At 37.1% G+C, this 18,354-nt stretch overlaps 1 protein-coding gene across 1 annotated transcript; it reads left to right on the top strand.

Annotated features, from left to right (window-relative positions):
* Positions 1-323: 323 nt before the first annotated feature.
* LOC146734609 (solute carrier organic anion transporter family member 5A1-like) lies at positions 324-10,972 on the top strand. The gene is made up of 9 exons (XM_085508055.1): positions 324-369; positions 898-1,642; positions 2,402-2,710; positions 3,889-4,053; positions 4,465-4,663; positions 6,147-6,312; positions 6,408-6,715; positions 8,338-8,402; positions 8,961-10,972. The coding sequence occupies exons 2-9, from the start codon at positions 928-930 to the stop codon at positions 9,227-9,229; spliced, it is 2,196 nt and encodes a 731-aa protein (XP_085364181.1). The 5' UTR covers positions 324-369; positions 898-927; the 3' UTR covers positions 9,230-10,972.
* Positions 10,973-18,354: the final 7,382 nt, after the last annotated feature.

The following is an 18,354-nucleotide window of genomic DNA, read 5'->3' as shown; positions in this document are numbered from 1 at the left end:
ACACAAAGTAAATTCGAATAAAAAGTTGGAGCTATGGTATGCAATTTTATAAATATTGTCTTCATCGGATGCAGTTGTTATGGGAACGAGTGATTTGTCTGTTCATACATCTCCATTACAATCCATACTGAAGCATAACCATAAACACTGTAAAATACTGTAAAATACAACCATGTTTGATATGATTTACTACGCACTAGTTAGTTATAAAAGTTTCGAGTACTTTACAATACATTCTTGACTTGTTTAACCTTGTAAGCAAAGAACCATGAATATAACGACCACGTGACAAAATGTAAATACACAACCATTCTTTCAACTTCACCAAGGACGTCGACGCATCAGAACAGTACCTTAACAAGCACACAGGTGAGTTACTGCGCACTCGATTCTAAAAAAACATAAATCTAGATAGCATCGCCATCTTTCTTAACTGGTCTAAACAATAATATATTTTTGGATAGTTAGGACCAAGTGTATGTATAACCTTGAATGGACGAGTCATGGTGGCACAGATTTGGTAAACAACGAGTCAACGTTATTCTCAATACAAATGTATGCAGGTGATTTAACGTGACGTGAAATTCATTACATTGCCTTAGATTTCTCAATAATCTAAACTATAGAATATGTTATAAACCGTGTTTGGCTACAGTGGAGTCTTTAGTTGCAATGGAACACTGGTTCTACGGCGTCATTTGAAAATTACTACTTAGCATAAGAAAATGAAAGAAAATGGCGAGCATTGTGATATTTAGGTGGATTTACAATTGTTTGTCTGCAATGCAAAACACATATATGTCTACAGTGTTACGTGGGATTTAAGAAAAACAATCGTCCATTGATGAACAATGCTTTGTGTGTAAGTGTTTAAAAGCGTGCATGTTGGTATTTCAGGTGATTCCTGTCGTCCCCCGAGATATAAATATGGATAACAATGGGAAAAAGAACAATAACCATGATGTACGGACAGAAACGGAGGGATCTCTGCTTAATCACCCGACCGTGAATGTCACCTTTAAAACGTCTAAGACCGACGAGAATGATTATAGATGCGGAATAAGTACATGGCGCCCTTTGTGTATACAAGTATTTGCGAAGTTTCATGTTGCGCTCGCCGGTCTCGTGGTAGCAACACTGTGCGTGACTTTAAATTTTGCAAGTATGACAACCTCTGTTAGTAATTGGGAGAAACGCTATAGTTTACCGTCTAAGGTAGTCGGTCTTGCATTCACTCTCACCGATGTTGCCCAGCTTGTGGCATTGCTTCTAGTTGGTTACATTGGTGGTAGACGAAACAGCCACACGCCACGTTGGATAGGAGGCGGCATGGTACTTGCGGGAATAGGATTATACATAGTCAGCTGCCTACAGTTTATGTCTGAACCATATCAATACGGTACCATTCACAGTGACAACTCGACTTCGGTTCTCTGCAGTGCCGGAAATGACGTAGAATATTCCGTTAACGACACCGGGGATGGATGCAACGATGGGGCTATTAGTGGCGATCAGTTTAAAGTGTTGCTACTGATATTCGCAGGTCTAACGATGTTCGGCATCGGTATATCTCCAATCTTCATTCTCGGAGTCACGTATATTGACGATAACGTTGTCAAAAATAGAGCGCCGTTCTATTTAGGTATATGCATGCTATTTTTATAGAAAGTACTGAGTAGTATTAGACATTTTGTCAGTTGTTGGACCTTTTTATCACTGATTGCTAATCGCGAAGACACAGCTCATGTGTAAAATTAAACGTTGTCGCTGAAATTGAAATATTCCGACAGAAATGTAGTTTTTGGATTTTACCCATGTCTCCCCATAACTAGTTTCGCTGTTATTACATTATTCTCAATAAAACATTATATTCAAGATATTGGGACGTGTAATCCATCCATTAAAATCATACAACCGAACACATGACAGTATTTGGCAATAAAGTTCTATCATAGGATATCAATGTTAAATAAAGTCCTATCATTGTGATTTTCGGAAATCGAACTCAAAATTACAATTTCTACACAATATATTTTTTCCAAATTATATTTGTGTACCAGGGAGTAGTGTTCACTGTCAATGACACATATCTTAATATACATACTCATGTATCCTAATTTGGGCATTACTTAAACTTCTAATGGTCACGATAACACGACAGGTGTAGTTTCATCACCAATACGCCTTTCACACCCTAGTGACGAAACGTCTTTTTCTGATGTTATAAGTGTAAGCAAGCATTTAATAACATTGATATTATTTCGATATAAAAACACTATTTTTGAACGACTGCACTCAATCGTACACGATTTTGATTTCAAGGATGCAATCCACCACCATTGAGCACAATAAAAAATGGGCATGTAAATAGCTGTAATTTTTACTATATTGTTCGATCTAGGTATGATGTTTGCTATGTATGCGATTGGTCCGCTCATCGGCTTTCCGTTATCAGCCGCATATAGTAACCTTTACGTAGATTTCTACCGTGTTGATACATCAATGGTTGGTATTACTCCGTATGATCCACGCTGGGTCGGTGCATGGTGGCTACCTTTTATTATCAACGGTACATTGTGTATTATGATTGGGATACCATTTATGCTACTCCCAAAAAGGTTCCATGCTAAGATTGGAGGCGAAGATACATATAAGCAAGGAGTAGACGAATCTAAGAATGCTGCACCTGTTCGGAAGCAAAAAATGAAAGGTATGTTATTGTTTTAAGTTGGTTTCCATTATTACGATGTACAGATATTCAAGCAATAACCACCCGTCAAAGGTGGTCATACCACAATATATTGCGAGTGTATATAGGAATGAATTGTTCAATATCGCTTAATATACCCAACTTCAAGTCAGCATTTCCCTCCGTTGTTTGTAGCGACGGAAACATTAAAATGATCAAAATCAGGGTAACAAAATCAAACTGCAACGGAGCGTTTTTGATGCGTCAGGAGCAAAATATAATTGTACCTGGAACTCGCATTTTTCTATTGAAGATATACTGAGCAGCAACGTAAATAAACAAGCCATGGTTAAAATTAAGTTAGATTGTGAAGAGTATATCTTTGTGGAAACTTTGATGTGAACATAATACACCTACTTTTGAAATATATCAGTTGCCGGACAGTCAAGCTAGGCCGAGGGAACAGATTTATAATGTTATAGTACTGGTTACTCTTTTTTTTCAGCAAAGAGACTTTTCCCTTTAACAAACTGTCTAAGTATATATCACGTTTTCCCAGCATAAAACAGTTAATTCAAATTTTCGAAAGATACATATTTCGTATCAATATTTAATATTCATATTCTGGGGCATAACATTGTTACTATAACCCATGGATAATGTGCAAATATACTAACCGCAAAATGCGCGAATCTGATTGGTTGTTAGGGTTACGAGGTATAATAATATCAAATCATAGAAAAAAGGGAAATTAATGTATGAGGATAATATGATTCCTTACTATGTTCTTAATTCGCAATTAAACAATGACATGATAATTTCCACTTCCGTGGACACAGTTGCTAGTTAATTCATTCGTTTGTGGCAATATCAGACATATGCAATACAATTCAGAAGGAAAATACGCATTTTAACTATCTTTGTAGGACGCAAGAGAAACAAAAACAAAACAATTCCGTAATAAAATCATTTATTTAGAAATGTGTTGTTGTCTTACCCTTTTCGTTTTTAATGGTAGCCTCAACACATATCACCGTGCACACACCACAGATAGATACTACTATCGCCTCAGCTAATTTTTACAGCAATCTTTCTAGAGTGTATTTTGGCACATTCATAGAATTGTTTACTATCAATTTAACGAAATTGTGTTTGTAGTATTACTAAAAGTGCGAATCCGAACTTCTGTTATATTTCAGATCTACCGCAGGCACTGAAGCGTCTCATCTGCAACAAAACTTACCTGGCACTTATGTTCGTACGTACATCCGATATGGCCCTAATGGCAGCATTCGCACCTTTTTGTGTTAAATACATCAGTGACCAATTCAGAGTTACCATGTCAATAGCAGGAATCATTGTCCGTAAGTATGACAACATTTAGAACTAATGATATTGTAGATATAGAAGGTATAGTAATATAGGTATAGTAAGGTAGTAGATTCTAGTACAAACCTCGGCAAACAACAATAAACTAATCGAGAATTCTGTGTTGAATGACGTCATGTTTTGTACAAACATACGTGGTATAAGTGGTGACCACGTGACATAATCGTAAACATACACTGCGCATAAATGACGTAAGTACTAGTATCACATATTGCATTGCGCAGACGGAAATGACATAATATACTAGTATCCCACAATCGTTTGCGATGAGCGGTGATAATGTAACCGCCGTAACTGCATCAAAGATACTAGTATATAATTTTCTCACATTCCAACAGAAAAGCGTGATTGACAAACCAACGTTCGTTACTTTTATGTTTTCTCAGCTTTTGCATTTGTTATACCGAGTGGACTGGCGATTTTTGTTGGAGGCACACTCATGCGAAAATACAAACCAAAGTTAAAGACAACAGCTAGAAATATCGTAATTGCAGCGGCACTCACAGCACCTCTCTCTGTCATGCTAATTTTCATTGGTTGTAGTAATTACAGATTTACTGGCATTAATACAGAATACGCAGTCGGGTTTGTACAATTATATTATTACACAGCGTTTACAATAGGCATAAACATTACCATACAAAAATACCATCATATGATAAAACTATGTTTATTGTTTATATGCGAAATAAGGATCCTGAACCAAATTGTTGAGTGTTAATATGTTAACCTGATTATTGGGGTTAAGTACATTTTAATCCGATTTGAATGTATTCAGGTAGCAACAGGGGTAACACGATTTACAAATTTATATGTAATTCAGACATTTTCTAGAAGTTACTAAGCATGCTACTACTGTACAAAATATACATCATCTGATAGATTTGATATATGTATACGGCAGTGCGCATATGCAAATTGCAAATATGTTAATTAACCATGACCACCATGAGGGAAATTAACTACATGTTCCGTAAATTAAAAGTTTTGTTCTCTAAAGATTTTTTACTGTGAATTTAATGATTTGTTCTAAAAGTAGTCGGTATTCCTAGACCCGTACAAGATATAAAGTGACTAAATAATCCAATACGGCGGGAAATATCACTTGACCGCTATATTTCTCAAGATTTGGGAAGTCTATCGGTCGATGATGCCACACTAAAAAAATAGGAATTCTGAAACCCCTAAAGCATGGTGATAATGTTCACTTTCGGTTGTTCAATATAAGATCTCAGACAAAGTAATTGAACAATCAAAATACCAGAAAAAGATTAGACATGTACTAATCCTCATACCAAGTTTCAAAAATGCAGCTGCAATTCTGAAAAAAATATATACCCATAATGCACCATAACTGGGTCCTCTTCCCAACACTGGTTGAAAAAAATGAGCAGAAATTTTGCAATACGAAATGTCAAAACAAAATGGCTGCCATACTATGACTAATCGCCATTTTGAAGTAAGTGTTTAGCCATACTCTCTAGCGCATTGACAAAAAGGTGAGGTAAAAAAAAAGAAAAATAACAAAAGGGGCTTAGTACTTCGAGTCGGGGCCTTTAAAACCGAGAAGCGATCGTCTTGACATATTTACTAGCCTACGTTCATTTATTGGGCCGTCTCATCACAATTGTATCTTGGTAGAACTCTCACTCTAAACCTATATTTATCGTTGACAAAACCTAACACAACTTCGCGGGCTTTGGTGCGTTTCATGGTAAACCTGGTTAAGTAATTATTTTCTGAACACGATCACGCACGCTTTCCCGGCCATGGGTGGTCGTTTGTTTTCAGCGAAACCGTGTGTATGGGTCGATGTCATATAGCCTAAAGTACCACGAATGTTCGGTGCAATTCACAGGATATTCGCGTTACTAAAAACGATGTTTTCAATAATTGGAATAGTTAAAAAGCACAATAGCAGAATTTCCTGTCAAGTAATCCATTAGACATACATTGGTACGTCATATGCACAAGCGTATTCAACTATATTTAAACTTTCAGATGATACATAGGTTCTTATATTAGCATGCTGAATCAAATCACGTTTTGAGCCTGTTCATTTTTCCAGATTTTATGGCAATGATAGCAATGTGAACAATGTAACTTCCTGTAACGCTGAATGTATATGTCAAGATGATGTTTTTGATCCGGTATGTGGATCAGATGGAATAACGTATCCTTCACCATGCCATGCAGGATGTCAATCATTCAATTCCCCGATGTCACATGTAAAGGTAATGTTTAATTCAATTTATATCGACTTTGACAGGGAATACATTATATTATTATAATAAACAAGACTTTATAAAATCTGTTTTTTTTTAAATAGAACTTCACGGAATGCATCTGTACCAGCACAACTATCAGTGCCATGTCTAGTAAAATCAGTTTTGTTTTCCCAAGTAATCATTCCTTGATGGCCAGTAATAGTTCTGATACAGTGACGCACAACTATGTAATGGACAACAACCCTGCATACTTTCCCAGCGAAGACGACTTGTCAATACTTGGCTATGCTAAGACTGGTATATGCAGGGAAGCATGTACTCACTCTGTTATAGTGTTTGTTATCGTTTTCTTCATTTTTACCTTCATCGGGTTCCTTCCTGCGACATTTAGTCTGGAGCTCGTTTTAAGGTAAGTGTTTCAAACTTTTTATAATGAGCAACACATCACACAAGTCAGACCGTAAAACGCCACACACCATGTCACCCCGGACATGTCAACCCGCACCATGTCACCACACCGCAATGCACCACGTTATGCCTCGCATCGTATCAAACCAGCCAGACTGTACAACGCCACACACCATGTCACCCCGGACATGTCAACCCGTACCATGCGACCACACCGCAATGCACCACGTTATGCCTCGCATCGTATCACATCAGCCAGACCATACAACGCCACACACCATGTCACCCGCACCATGCCACCACACCGCAATGCACCACGTTATGCCTCGCATCGTATCACACCAGCCAGACCGTACAACGCCACACACAATGTCACCCCGGACATGTCAATCCGCACCATGCCACCACACCGCAATGCACCACGTTATGCCTCGCATCGTATCACACCAACCAGACCGTACAACGCCACACACCATGTCACCCCGGACATGTCAACCCGCACCATGCCACCACTCCGCAATGCACCACGTTATGCCTCACATCGTATCACACCAGCCAGACTGTACAACGCCACACACCATGTCACCCCGGACATGTCAACCCGCACCATGCCACCACACCGCAATGCACCACGTTATGCCTCGCATCGTATCACACCAGCCAGACCATACAACGCCACACACCATGCCAACCCGCACCATGCAACCACACCGCAATGCACCACGTTATGCCTCATATCGTATCACACCAGCCAGACCATACAACGCCACACACCATGTCACCCCGCACCATGCAACCACACCGCAATGCACCACGTTATGCCTCACATCGTATCACACCAGCCAGACCGTACAACGCCACACACCATGTCACCCCGGACATGTCAACCCGCACCATGCAACCACACTGCAATGCACCACGTTATGCCTCGCATCGTATCACACCAGCCAGGCCGTACAACGCCACACACCATGTCACCCCGCACCATGCAACCACACCACAATGCACCACGTTATGCCTCGCATCGTATCACACCAGCCAGACCGTACAACGCCACACACCATGTCACCCCGGACATGTCAACCCGCACCATGCAACCACACCACAATGCACCACGTTATGCCTCGCATCGTATCACACCAGCCAGACCGTACAACGCCACACACCATGTCATCCCGGACATGTCAACCCGCACCGTGCAACCACACCGCAATGTACCACGTTATGCCTCGCGTCGTATCACACCAGCCAGACCGTACAATGCCACACATCATGTCACCCCGGACATGTCAACCCGCACCATGCAACCACACCGCAATGCACCACGTTATGTCTCGCATCGTATCACACCAGCCAGACCATACTACGTACACACGCCGCACCATAACGTATATTACACTAACCACGCCTCATCACAGTGTGACACATGACATCACGCTGCGCTTCACCACACCACATCTCACCACACCACATCTCACCACACCACATCTCACCACACCACGGCCAAACCAACCATAACTCAACACGTCACACTATCAACACGACACCAATCCACACCACGCCACGCACACAAGCTACAATATTCTTTACATGTCTTGAAAACCATGTCTATCTTTGTTGTAGGTGCGTAGATCCAATTGATAAACCGTTTGCACTTGGAGTTCAAAACATGGTCACTCAGCTATTAGGTAAACAACTTATTAAGTCATACTTAAGATAAAACGACTTTGAAAGTAAAAACAGTTATACATTATATCTCATTTGCCCCCATTCAGTCAACAATATATATTTTCGAATTAAATCACAATTTTGTCGATTGGCGATGATGAATGTTACTTTCCTTACATAACGTATATTTCGACTTAACAGTAAAAGAAAAAGCGCATTTTAGGGGCAATCCTAGCAGGGCGGATCGCCAATATATTGTACAAGCTCTTGTTCACGGTGCCCGAAACACGTCACACAGTTCTTATGTGTCTTTACTTTGACAGATTATTATTAGAAACGCGAAGATAACAATTACAAAAAACTATAACTGCTTACTACGTGTTTGCTATTGTCTTTAATACAAACTTTCGACACATGAATATGCATAAAATGGTGACGTATATTGTAAATATCATGATGTTTATCGTAACATATCAGCAGTCATATTTTACACGAATGGTCACAACTGTGAAATATATGTACCATTGTCATGTGTCAAGTATTCAAATGATCTTATGTTATTTTTCTTATTATTTCAGCGTGGATTCCTACGCCCGTATTCGTTGGAGCGATCATTGATTCTTCGTGCATATTATGGGAAACAAAAGCATGTGGCGATGATGGCGCTTGTTGGATATACGACTTACCGCAATATCGCATGAAATACATGTTAGTGATATTAGCTATAAAGATCATTGGTCTGTTCTTCAAAGTGCTGACGTGGTGGACTCTTAAGGATCACGTGGATGGAGATATTAAATATGATAACGTTCCAACAAACAAACCTAAAAATGAAACAGTCTTTTAAATTACAAAATGGATTAAATATTCTTATTATATTATTCATGCTGTTCAATAAAAAAATACATGATTTCACGAAATATATTCAAAAGTTTAGCGTAAATCATATATTAGTCTATCTAGCACAATATAAGGTAATGGGAGTAAAAAAAATATACTAGTAATTTACATATAATAGTATAATTTAAATGTGATAACAAATATAGGACAGTATAATGTACAGGTGATAATAAATGTAAGACAGTATAATGTACAGGTGATAATAAATGTAAAGAGTATAATGTACAGGTGATAATAAATGTAAGACAGTATAATGTACAGGTGATAATAAATGTAATACAGTATAATGTACAGGTGATACTTAATGTAAGACAGTATAATGTATAGGTGGTAATAAATGTAAGACAGTATAATGTACAGGTGATAATAAATGTAAGACAGTATAATGTACATGTGATACTTAATGTAAGACAGTATAATGTATAGGTGATAATAAATGTAAAACAGTATAATGTACAGGTGATAATAAATGTAAGACAGTATAATGTACATGTAATAATGGGAGTAACACAGTATAATGTACTAGTGATAATAAATATAAGTCAGTATAATGTACAGGTGATACTTAATGTAAGACAGTATAATGTACAGGTGATAATAAATATAAGTCAGTATAATGTACAGGTGATACTTAATGTAAGACAGTATAATGTACAGGTGATAATAAATGTAAGACAGTATAATGTACAGGTGATACTTAATGTAAGACAGTATAATGTACATGTGATAATAAATGTAAGACAGTATAATGTACTGGTGATAATACATGTAAGACAGTATAATGTACAGGTGATACTTAATGTAAGACAGTATAATGTACAGGTGACACTTAATGTAAGACAGTATAATGTACAGGTGATAATAAATGTAAGACAGTATAATGTACTGGTGATAATACATGTAAGACAGTATAATGTACAGGTGATACTTAATGTAAGTCAGTATAATGTACAGGTGATACTTAATGTAAAACAGTATAATGTACAGGTGATAATAAATGTAAGACAGTATAATGTACATGTAATAATGGGAGTAACACAGTATAATGTACTAGTGATAATAAATATAAGTCAGTATAATGTACAGGTGATACTTAATGTAAGACAGTATAATGTACAGGTGATAATAAATATAAGTCAGTATAATGTACAGGTGATACTTAATGTAAGACAGTATAATGTACAGGTGATAATAAATGTAAGTCAGTATATTGTACAGGTGATACTAAATGTAAGACAGTATAATGTACATGTGATAATAAATATAAGTCAGTATAATGTACAGGTGATAATAAATATAAGTCAGTATAATGTACAGGTGATACTAAATGTAAGACAGTATAATGTACATGTGATAATAAATGTAAGTCAGTATATTGTACAGGTGATACTTAATGTAAGACAGTATAATGTACAGGTGATAATAAATATAACTCAGTATAATGTACAGTGATAATGAATATAAGTCAGTATATTGTATATGTGATAATTGGAGTAAACAACACTATTTTATATTGTAATATATTGTATAACATATATTAAAGACATTTTGCACAGCAAAAATATCGAATATTTATTGTCATTTTAACTATTACGCGGTGATCGCCATACTATGTTTGTTTTAACACTATCTGTTAATACATTTAATATTTTTACCGTATTCCTTATAAATAAAAGATAATATTTCACTATATCTGCAACATCAACAACGCCACCAGCAACGATGTGTACACTTCAGTACATTTATAAATGAATAAGTGAAAGCTGTCTGGTCATCGTGGCAAACATAGTACTATATCATTTATTCGAAATGGATGGGCATACCCTGCTCTATATGTGGCACCCAACTTATAGCACTCAGAGTCATAATCAAATGATAAAGTAGTCCAGTCAATTTAGCAAAAATAATAGGGAAACCTGTCACTAATTGCAACAGAACTGTGTTCTTGCCTATGCGTTTGACAATGGTCTTTAGACCCACATATAAAAAGTCTAAATAAATATAAAGAGAGCAAGTAGGTCGAATTTGCATAACTGAAAATCAGGTATTTTGCACATTTCAGAATTATCATAATATCTCTATTTTGATACAACTTTCCCCGTAGATGTCATTTTAAGCATATCTGAGTTGTCAGACTATATTTTGAGCATGGGAAATGCTACATGTACATCTGAACAACTTTCAAGGAATCACCGTCTAAATCATGTTGTCTCGACCCAATTCCCACATATTTATTCAAGAAAGTTCAATCACAGATCATACCCTGGTTCATGTATCTCATCAACCTATCTTTCCAACATTGACTCGTACCAGCTAATCTGAAGTTTGCAGTTGTCATACCACTGCTTAAAAAAAAAACACTTGATCAGCAAATACTCAATAATTACCGACCTATCTCTAACCTACCTTTCCTTTCAAAAGTTCTGGAAAAAGTCGTCACCGGGAGACTAAATGACTACCTTGCTAGGAACTCTCTTCTGGAACCTCTTCAGTCTCCATACAGGAAATTTCACAGCACCGAGACAGCACTCATCAAAGTCCACAATGAAATATCAATGTGTATTGATGCAGGACAATATGTTATCCTTTTCCTCCAAGACCTGTCTGCTGCCTTTGACACGATCGACCGTGACATCCTTCTTGCACGGCTAGCAGATATGGACATATGTGATCTTGTCTGGCAATGGCTAGCTTCATATCTCACGAACAGATATCAGTCAATTGTCATTAATGGTCATTCATCTAAAGAAACAACTCTTCATTATGGAGTTCCCCAAGGATCAGTACTCGGTCCCATGTTATTCTCAATTTACATCTCATCACTTGGTCAAATTATTCGTCACCACAATCTTCATTTTCACCAATACTCTGATGACAATCAACTTTACTTTTCTTTCACTAAAGATAACATTTCAGCTGCCACATCACAAATTGAAAATTGCCTATCTAACATCAAGGCTTGGATGGTTAACAATAAACTACAGCTAAATGATGGTAAAACAGAGATATTGCTAATCCGTTCAAAATTTGAACCCCTTGCATGGTATCAACATTGGATCAACACTCGTTAAACCAGTTAAAGCAGCTCGCAACATTGGTGTCATCTTCGATGATTAACTTCAGTTCAGTAAACACATCATCAGTACATGCCAGAGTATATACATGCATATCAGACGCATAGGACTCATTCGCCAACATCTATCTGAGCATACCTGTCTTAAACTCATTAACTCTATTATAACCGCTAAACTGGATTACGGCAATGCCTTACTCTATGGCTTACCAAAATAACAGATACACCTGCTTCAGAGGGCTCAAAACTGTGCTGCCCGTCTAATTACACGTATCAAAAAATTTGATCGAATCACTCCTGTTCTTCGTAAATTACATTGGCTGCCAGTTCACCATAGGATACACTTCAAAATTTTACTACTCACGTACAAGTCACTACATGGATTGACACCATCCTACATATCGGACCTTATTCACAAAAATCAAAACCAGAGAACCCTTTGCTCAAGTAAGAAACATACACTTGCCATACCTAGAACTCATCTCGAGAATTATGGTGACCGGTCATTCGCCTATTCCTCGCCATCTTTATGGAATCAATTACCGAATGACATCTGTTCTGCACCAAATGTTAACATCTTCAAAACCAAACTCAAATCTTACCTTTTTCAGCAAGCCTATCTGTGAAACTAAGCGTCATTGAGCATCACTGCGATGGATACTAAGCGCTATATAAACTTATATTTATTATATTATTATTTTATTATTATTACCTACCATGTGTAGTGTAAATTTTCGCACCAGAAAGCAAATTCCAAAGGAATATACTTCATGCCAAAGTGTTTCAACATTGAGTCTCAAGAACAATGTCTCAAGGTCTTGCTAAAAAGATTTTTTGTTGAAAAAAAGGTAGGTGTGAAACTGGCACCTCTTGGACAGGCCATTATGCAAGCAGTCAGACCCTGTATCCTACTCACTCCACTACAGCTGGGATTGGCAGTAAAGCTTCAGCATCATTGACTCACTTCATCATTATTGATTCTGCAGTTCCTACAATGAGGTACAGAGGTTTGGACAAAATGAATGGTAATGATACATTCCATGATATGCGGATAATTGCCACTGTAACACCTGGTACTAAACAAGGTCACCCTGTTCCAAGAAGAAGGGTCAGTCCTCAAGATATATCAACAGGTCATATTCAAATACAGTTTCATAGAGTAGAAGGTCAAGGTATAGTGGACATGTTGTACAACGACATAATTACCGAGATAGTCAAGGACACAACAGAAAATCTAAATATCTTGTGGAATACATCACTATTGTTTGGGTCATACAGACCTGCATGGTCTGGAATCATGCAGTTTGACCATCATGGACACCATCCCGGAAATCATTTGTAGTATTTCACCCTATGATTGATGTGAGTTTATGTGATTATTTGAAATTTGTCTCTGAACATGCACTGCGACATAATGTAACACCAATCGTCACATTTGACCTTCCACTGTGGTGAAAAGCTTTCACCATCCATACTGAGATGAGTTTTACTTTTGAGTATAGATCACCTTATGGCTAATTCAGGTCTCCCAGAATTGCTCAAAACAATATATGCCTCAAAAGACATATCAAGAGCTGCTCATGCACATCGTCTGGTAGATATGGTATGTTATGCACTTTGAAGTTGCAATATCAAATGCAATTTCACCTCAGACAACCCTGATCTGCAAGAAGCACATTCTGTCTATACCCGGTTAATGAAAGGACATCAATTTGCAGAGGAGGCTAGTAAATCTGAAATGTTGCGCACATTAAAAGGCCATCTCCAAAGACGGAAGGAAACGATGAAGACTAATCGAACAGCCTTCGTGTGGCTACAGTACATAGACATGTGGGCATTCGTCGGCAATTTGTGAAGGCATCTTCAAGCTGTATCAGAAATGTTCCCCTATCTAACTACTTCTGGACACAACCTGCGTGCCAAATCTGCTTGATTGTATCTACAATCCATGTCTAGCCTTGAGACTTACCTGTGTACAGGCACTTTGAAGCTTACTCATGACGAGGAGCTTGAAGATGAGTGTAAAACTCACCAGGGGACTGAACATGAACGTCTGGCGTGGCTTCTATCTATGCCAGCATGTGCCGAAGTCAATGGAGTCATGCAGAAACTCACAGGGGTAAAATACTGCACCGGAGAGCAAAACAAAAAGTTACAACAGCAAGACAACTTCGTGATATGAGAGACACCAACACCTTGTTGCTAGCTCTGACATACAAAAATCCCTTTTCACCAAATACAGGGATACGAAACATAATGAATAGTGTTAATGCTGACAGTTATGTCAATGTAAAGAAAGCTAAAAGGTATTCAATGATTAGGCAGTCAGCGGCTGAATTCACATTGAAACGAAGTTATCACATTTATTTCCAAGTCGTCAATTATAATTGATGGTCAACAAATTCAGGTAGATATATATCTTCTCTTCAACGTCTAAACATTGCTTGCAAATCGTTCGATATCATGGAATCCGTTTTCAAATTTCAGCTCTGTTTGATTCTTCACTCATACTTCGGAAGCCAGTACTTGCAGATGCTATCTTGGCTAAGTTGACTCCTGCTTTATCAGGTCCGTGGAGGAGGAGTCCAGTATGTGTTAGATGGTACATTTTCAGTCCAATATTCAGCCATAACTTCCAATAAATTTACATTTCCCAAACTTGGAAAAACTATTGTAACAGCATTCTTAATCCTGCTGTACGTCTTCTATTTTATCTTGTAATACTTGCAATATACCGTTTCCTACCTGGTGACCAATAAACTCTAAATTAGTAATTAGTAGTTAATCCTGTTAATCCTTAAACGAGCCAAAACATCCTGTACAATCTGTACATAATCCTTCGAAAATTTTGAATAAATTAAAATGTAATCAATTAAATTCTTAACTCTGCCTTCAAGACCTTCGTCACGAACTACATATGTAGCACTGACTTCTTGTGAATTATTATTTTTATTCAGACATATTAACATTGCAGCTGAATTATCCTAGCTTGGAACTTTTATAACAATTAGGACAACTGACAGAAGAGTGATTTGGAACACCGCAAATATAACAGCCTGACTTAGACCTACACCTTTACCTTTCCAACCTGTGCACAATAACTGACCTTTCTGACTACTATTTTGAAATCGGCTAGATTTCAGATTTTTACCACATGCCAGATTACGTGAATCTCTATCTTATCAGCTACGTCAGCCATTTCTTTAACTTACTTAGGTGACATTTCGCCTACGAAAATGGGAAACTTTTTACCAAAAGTGCTCATCAACTGATCTCTCATCACTAAGTCCTTAGCTTCTTCAAAACTCTTATCAACTCCAGCAGGTCTACCCATTGGTCAAAATAACTACTTAAGGTAGAGATGCAGGTTCGTGGGCACTTGGGAATGATTTTTTTTGTTGCTTTTTATTATCCAAACAGTCTTGGCAATAGACTGTTAAAATTTTGTAGAATTGTGAATAGTGGAAAGATTTAAAAATATAGATAACAGGTGCAAACATTCTCTCTTTTGAATGCTTAGCAAGATTTAGCAAGGCTGTACATAAATAATAAAAAGAAACATGGTGAAAAAAGAAATGACGGGATCTCCATATTATGCACTATACTTAACTGTTATCAAAACGATAATACATTTAAATTTGGAACTGTTACAGCCATTTTAATTATGAGCATTTTTACTGAGTGAATTGTTATGCAAATTCGCAATTATCTCAGCTTCTTTTTAGTGTACATCCCAGAACTTTAAACAAAAATAGCTCCTAGACGCTTTTACCTTTTGTTTTAAAATTTTCACAAATGATTGACAATGTGTTTATCTTCAAAACACCGTCGGGGCATTGTTTTTGGTTGAACAGTGTTACAACAATCATACAGACAACTAGCCTGGTTGTTAATTTATGCATAAACTAGTAGTAAAATTTGAGCTGCTGCCCTGCAAAATTGACAAGTGATAGAAAGTTTTTGAGACGGCACTTTCTTCATAGTAAACAGATATACCCCTTAAATACATTTTGACAGGAAACAGAAGCATGGTTGAGAAGCTATTTTTTTAAAATCACTTTTGACCGAAAAAGCACATTTTTGTTCAAACTACATAACAAAAATACTAAAAAAAAATAAAATTCATACAATAAGTTTTACGAAAATATATAGTTTTGTGGACAAGGGAGGTCATCTTGGTTTCCTAATTAACTAATTAAAATACCTGTCATCTCTACTTTAAACTAGCTGCAAATGAAAAATGCTCTATCCACTTTCTGCCCTGTTCATATCATAACGCTTCCACAAAGCTGCCTTTAAACATTTAAACATGCACTAAGAATCATAACCTAACTCTCACGTTTCTGAGATGCAGCAAATCGCTCAAACCTTAAAATAAGTGCTTTCGTCTTGCCACTAGTCTCATCAAACACTGGTAGCTTTGGAACCTTAGAACTAACAATAGGCTCAGCCCACTGTTCTATGCCTTCATTTTAACCATTTAAAGTTAAAGGTCATGGCTATAATACCTCTCAAAATAATTACAAGAAACAAAGCAAAGAATAATACAATGAATAAATTCACTAAAATATGGGATTGCCATTGATGAAGTGTGCACATAACTTACCGTTCCTGACCGTAGAAATTGATGACAGTCAATGGCTTCTGCAACACAACAACGAAATAAATACAGAAGTTTTGCTTGCAGAAGAACGCTGTTATTCTGGAGGGCACCACTGATAGCTAGAGATCACAGAGCAGTTCATACAAGTCTAAGAGAATGATGATTGAAGCCTGTCCACTTGTATCACAGTATTGCAGCAGCAGCAACACACTTGTACTCGGTTGAAATGGTGGTCCACTACTATTCTCAGTCTAGCCAATTTATAGACATAAATGGCCGAAATTCAGCATTGCAATGAAAAAGAACTACATGTGTAAAATAAATGATAAGAAATACAATTTACCCTATGTCCCCTCTCCTCATTTATAGTATGCTTTCAAATAGATTGCTAGCTCTTCTATACGTAATATTAATGAATAATGGCACTTTTGACATTAGACTATCCTAAAGTTCATAATTTTGGCGCATTCTAAAATTACTCTTCATTATTTCGACGGAACTCAATCTCAGTTTATGGTCACTGAGTTCACAACAAATTTTCAAATTAAAATTGTATTTTTATGATATTGAATGTGTTTAGCTTTTCTCCTCACCATCAACACTACCTGATTTATTTTTTGTTTGGTTATCATTTAGATTTGAAAACAATAGTAAACTGGTTAATATTTATATTTTACTCTCTTTCTATTTTCAGCAAATCATAATAACACAGGATTTTGTCTATATTCTTAAGCCTAGCTTTACCATTGGTGACTGAAAATTTACATTTGCTAGACACACACATGTGGCTGTTGGACGACCGACTCCAAGATCAGGATTCTACAGAAGTTGTAATATCACATCTCGACCTAAATGTATCTGCAAACCCGCTGCAGGAGTTGTTTGTCGACGTATCCAGCGTCGACTGTCTGCTATTTATCGCAACTATAGTAGGCGCCATTTTGTGCAATGATTTCTGGGTGTGACATGCTAATGATGTCAGAGAATGTCGAGAAAATCAAACCTTGAGATAACCAAATGTCAAGACAGTCAAATGTGAGAAAATCGAATATCAAAACAACTGAATAATAACAGATATTAACATAATATCCAAATAATTTTGAAATAACTACAAATCATGACAAGAAAATAGAACCGATAATACCTAAATTTTGATTACACAAAATGATTAGGTTACATATAAAAATACATTGATTGCGTAACTGGTCATTGTTGTACTTTTATATAGCACTTCCAAGCGCATTTTATGACTTCGATGGTATGAAATTGCATCCGTCGGAAGTCAAATCACTCATTGCTATCCACAGTGGAACACACATTTTAAAGCAATTGGCATGTATCGAATACCATCGAGTGTGGATGGCGAACGTGATAGGTAAATATTTTTTCTTGCCCT

The sequence above is a fragment of the Saccoglossus kowalevskii genome, chromosome 14 (genome assembly GCF_978046115.1).
Source record: "Saccoglossus kowalevskii chromosome 14, keSacKowa6.1, whole genome shotgun sequence".
In the NCBI taxonomy this organism is placed as follows: Eukaryota; Metazoa; Hemichordata; class Enteropneusta; family Harrimaniidae; genus Saccoglossus; species Saccoglossus kowalevskii.
Note: the sequence above shows the minus strand (reverse complement) of the source record. Positions and strands in the feature narration are given on the sequence as shown.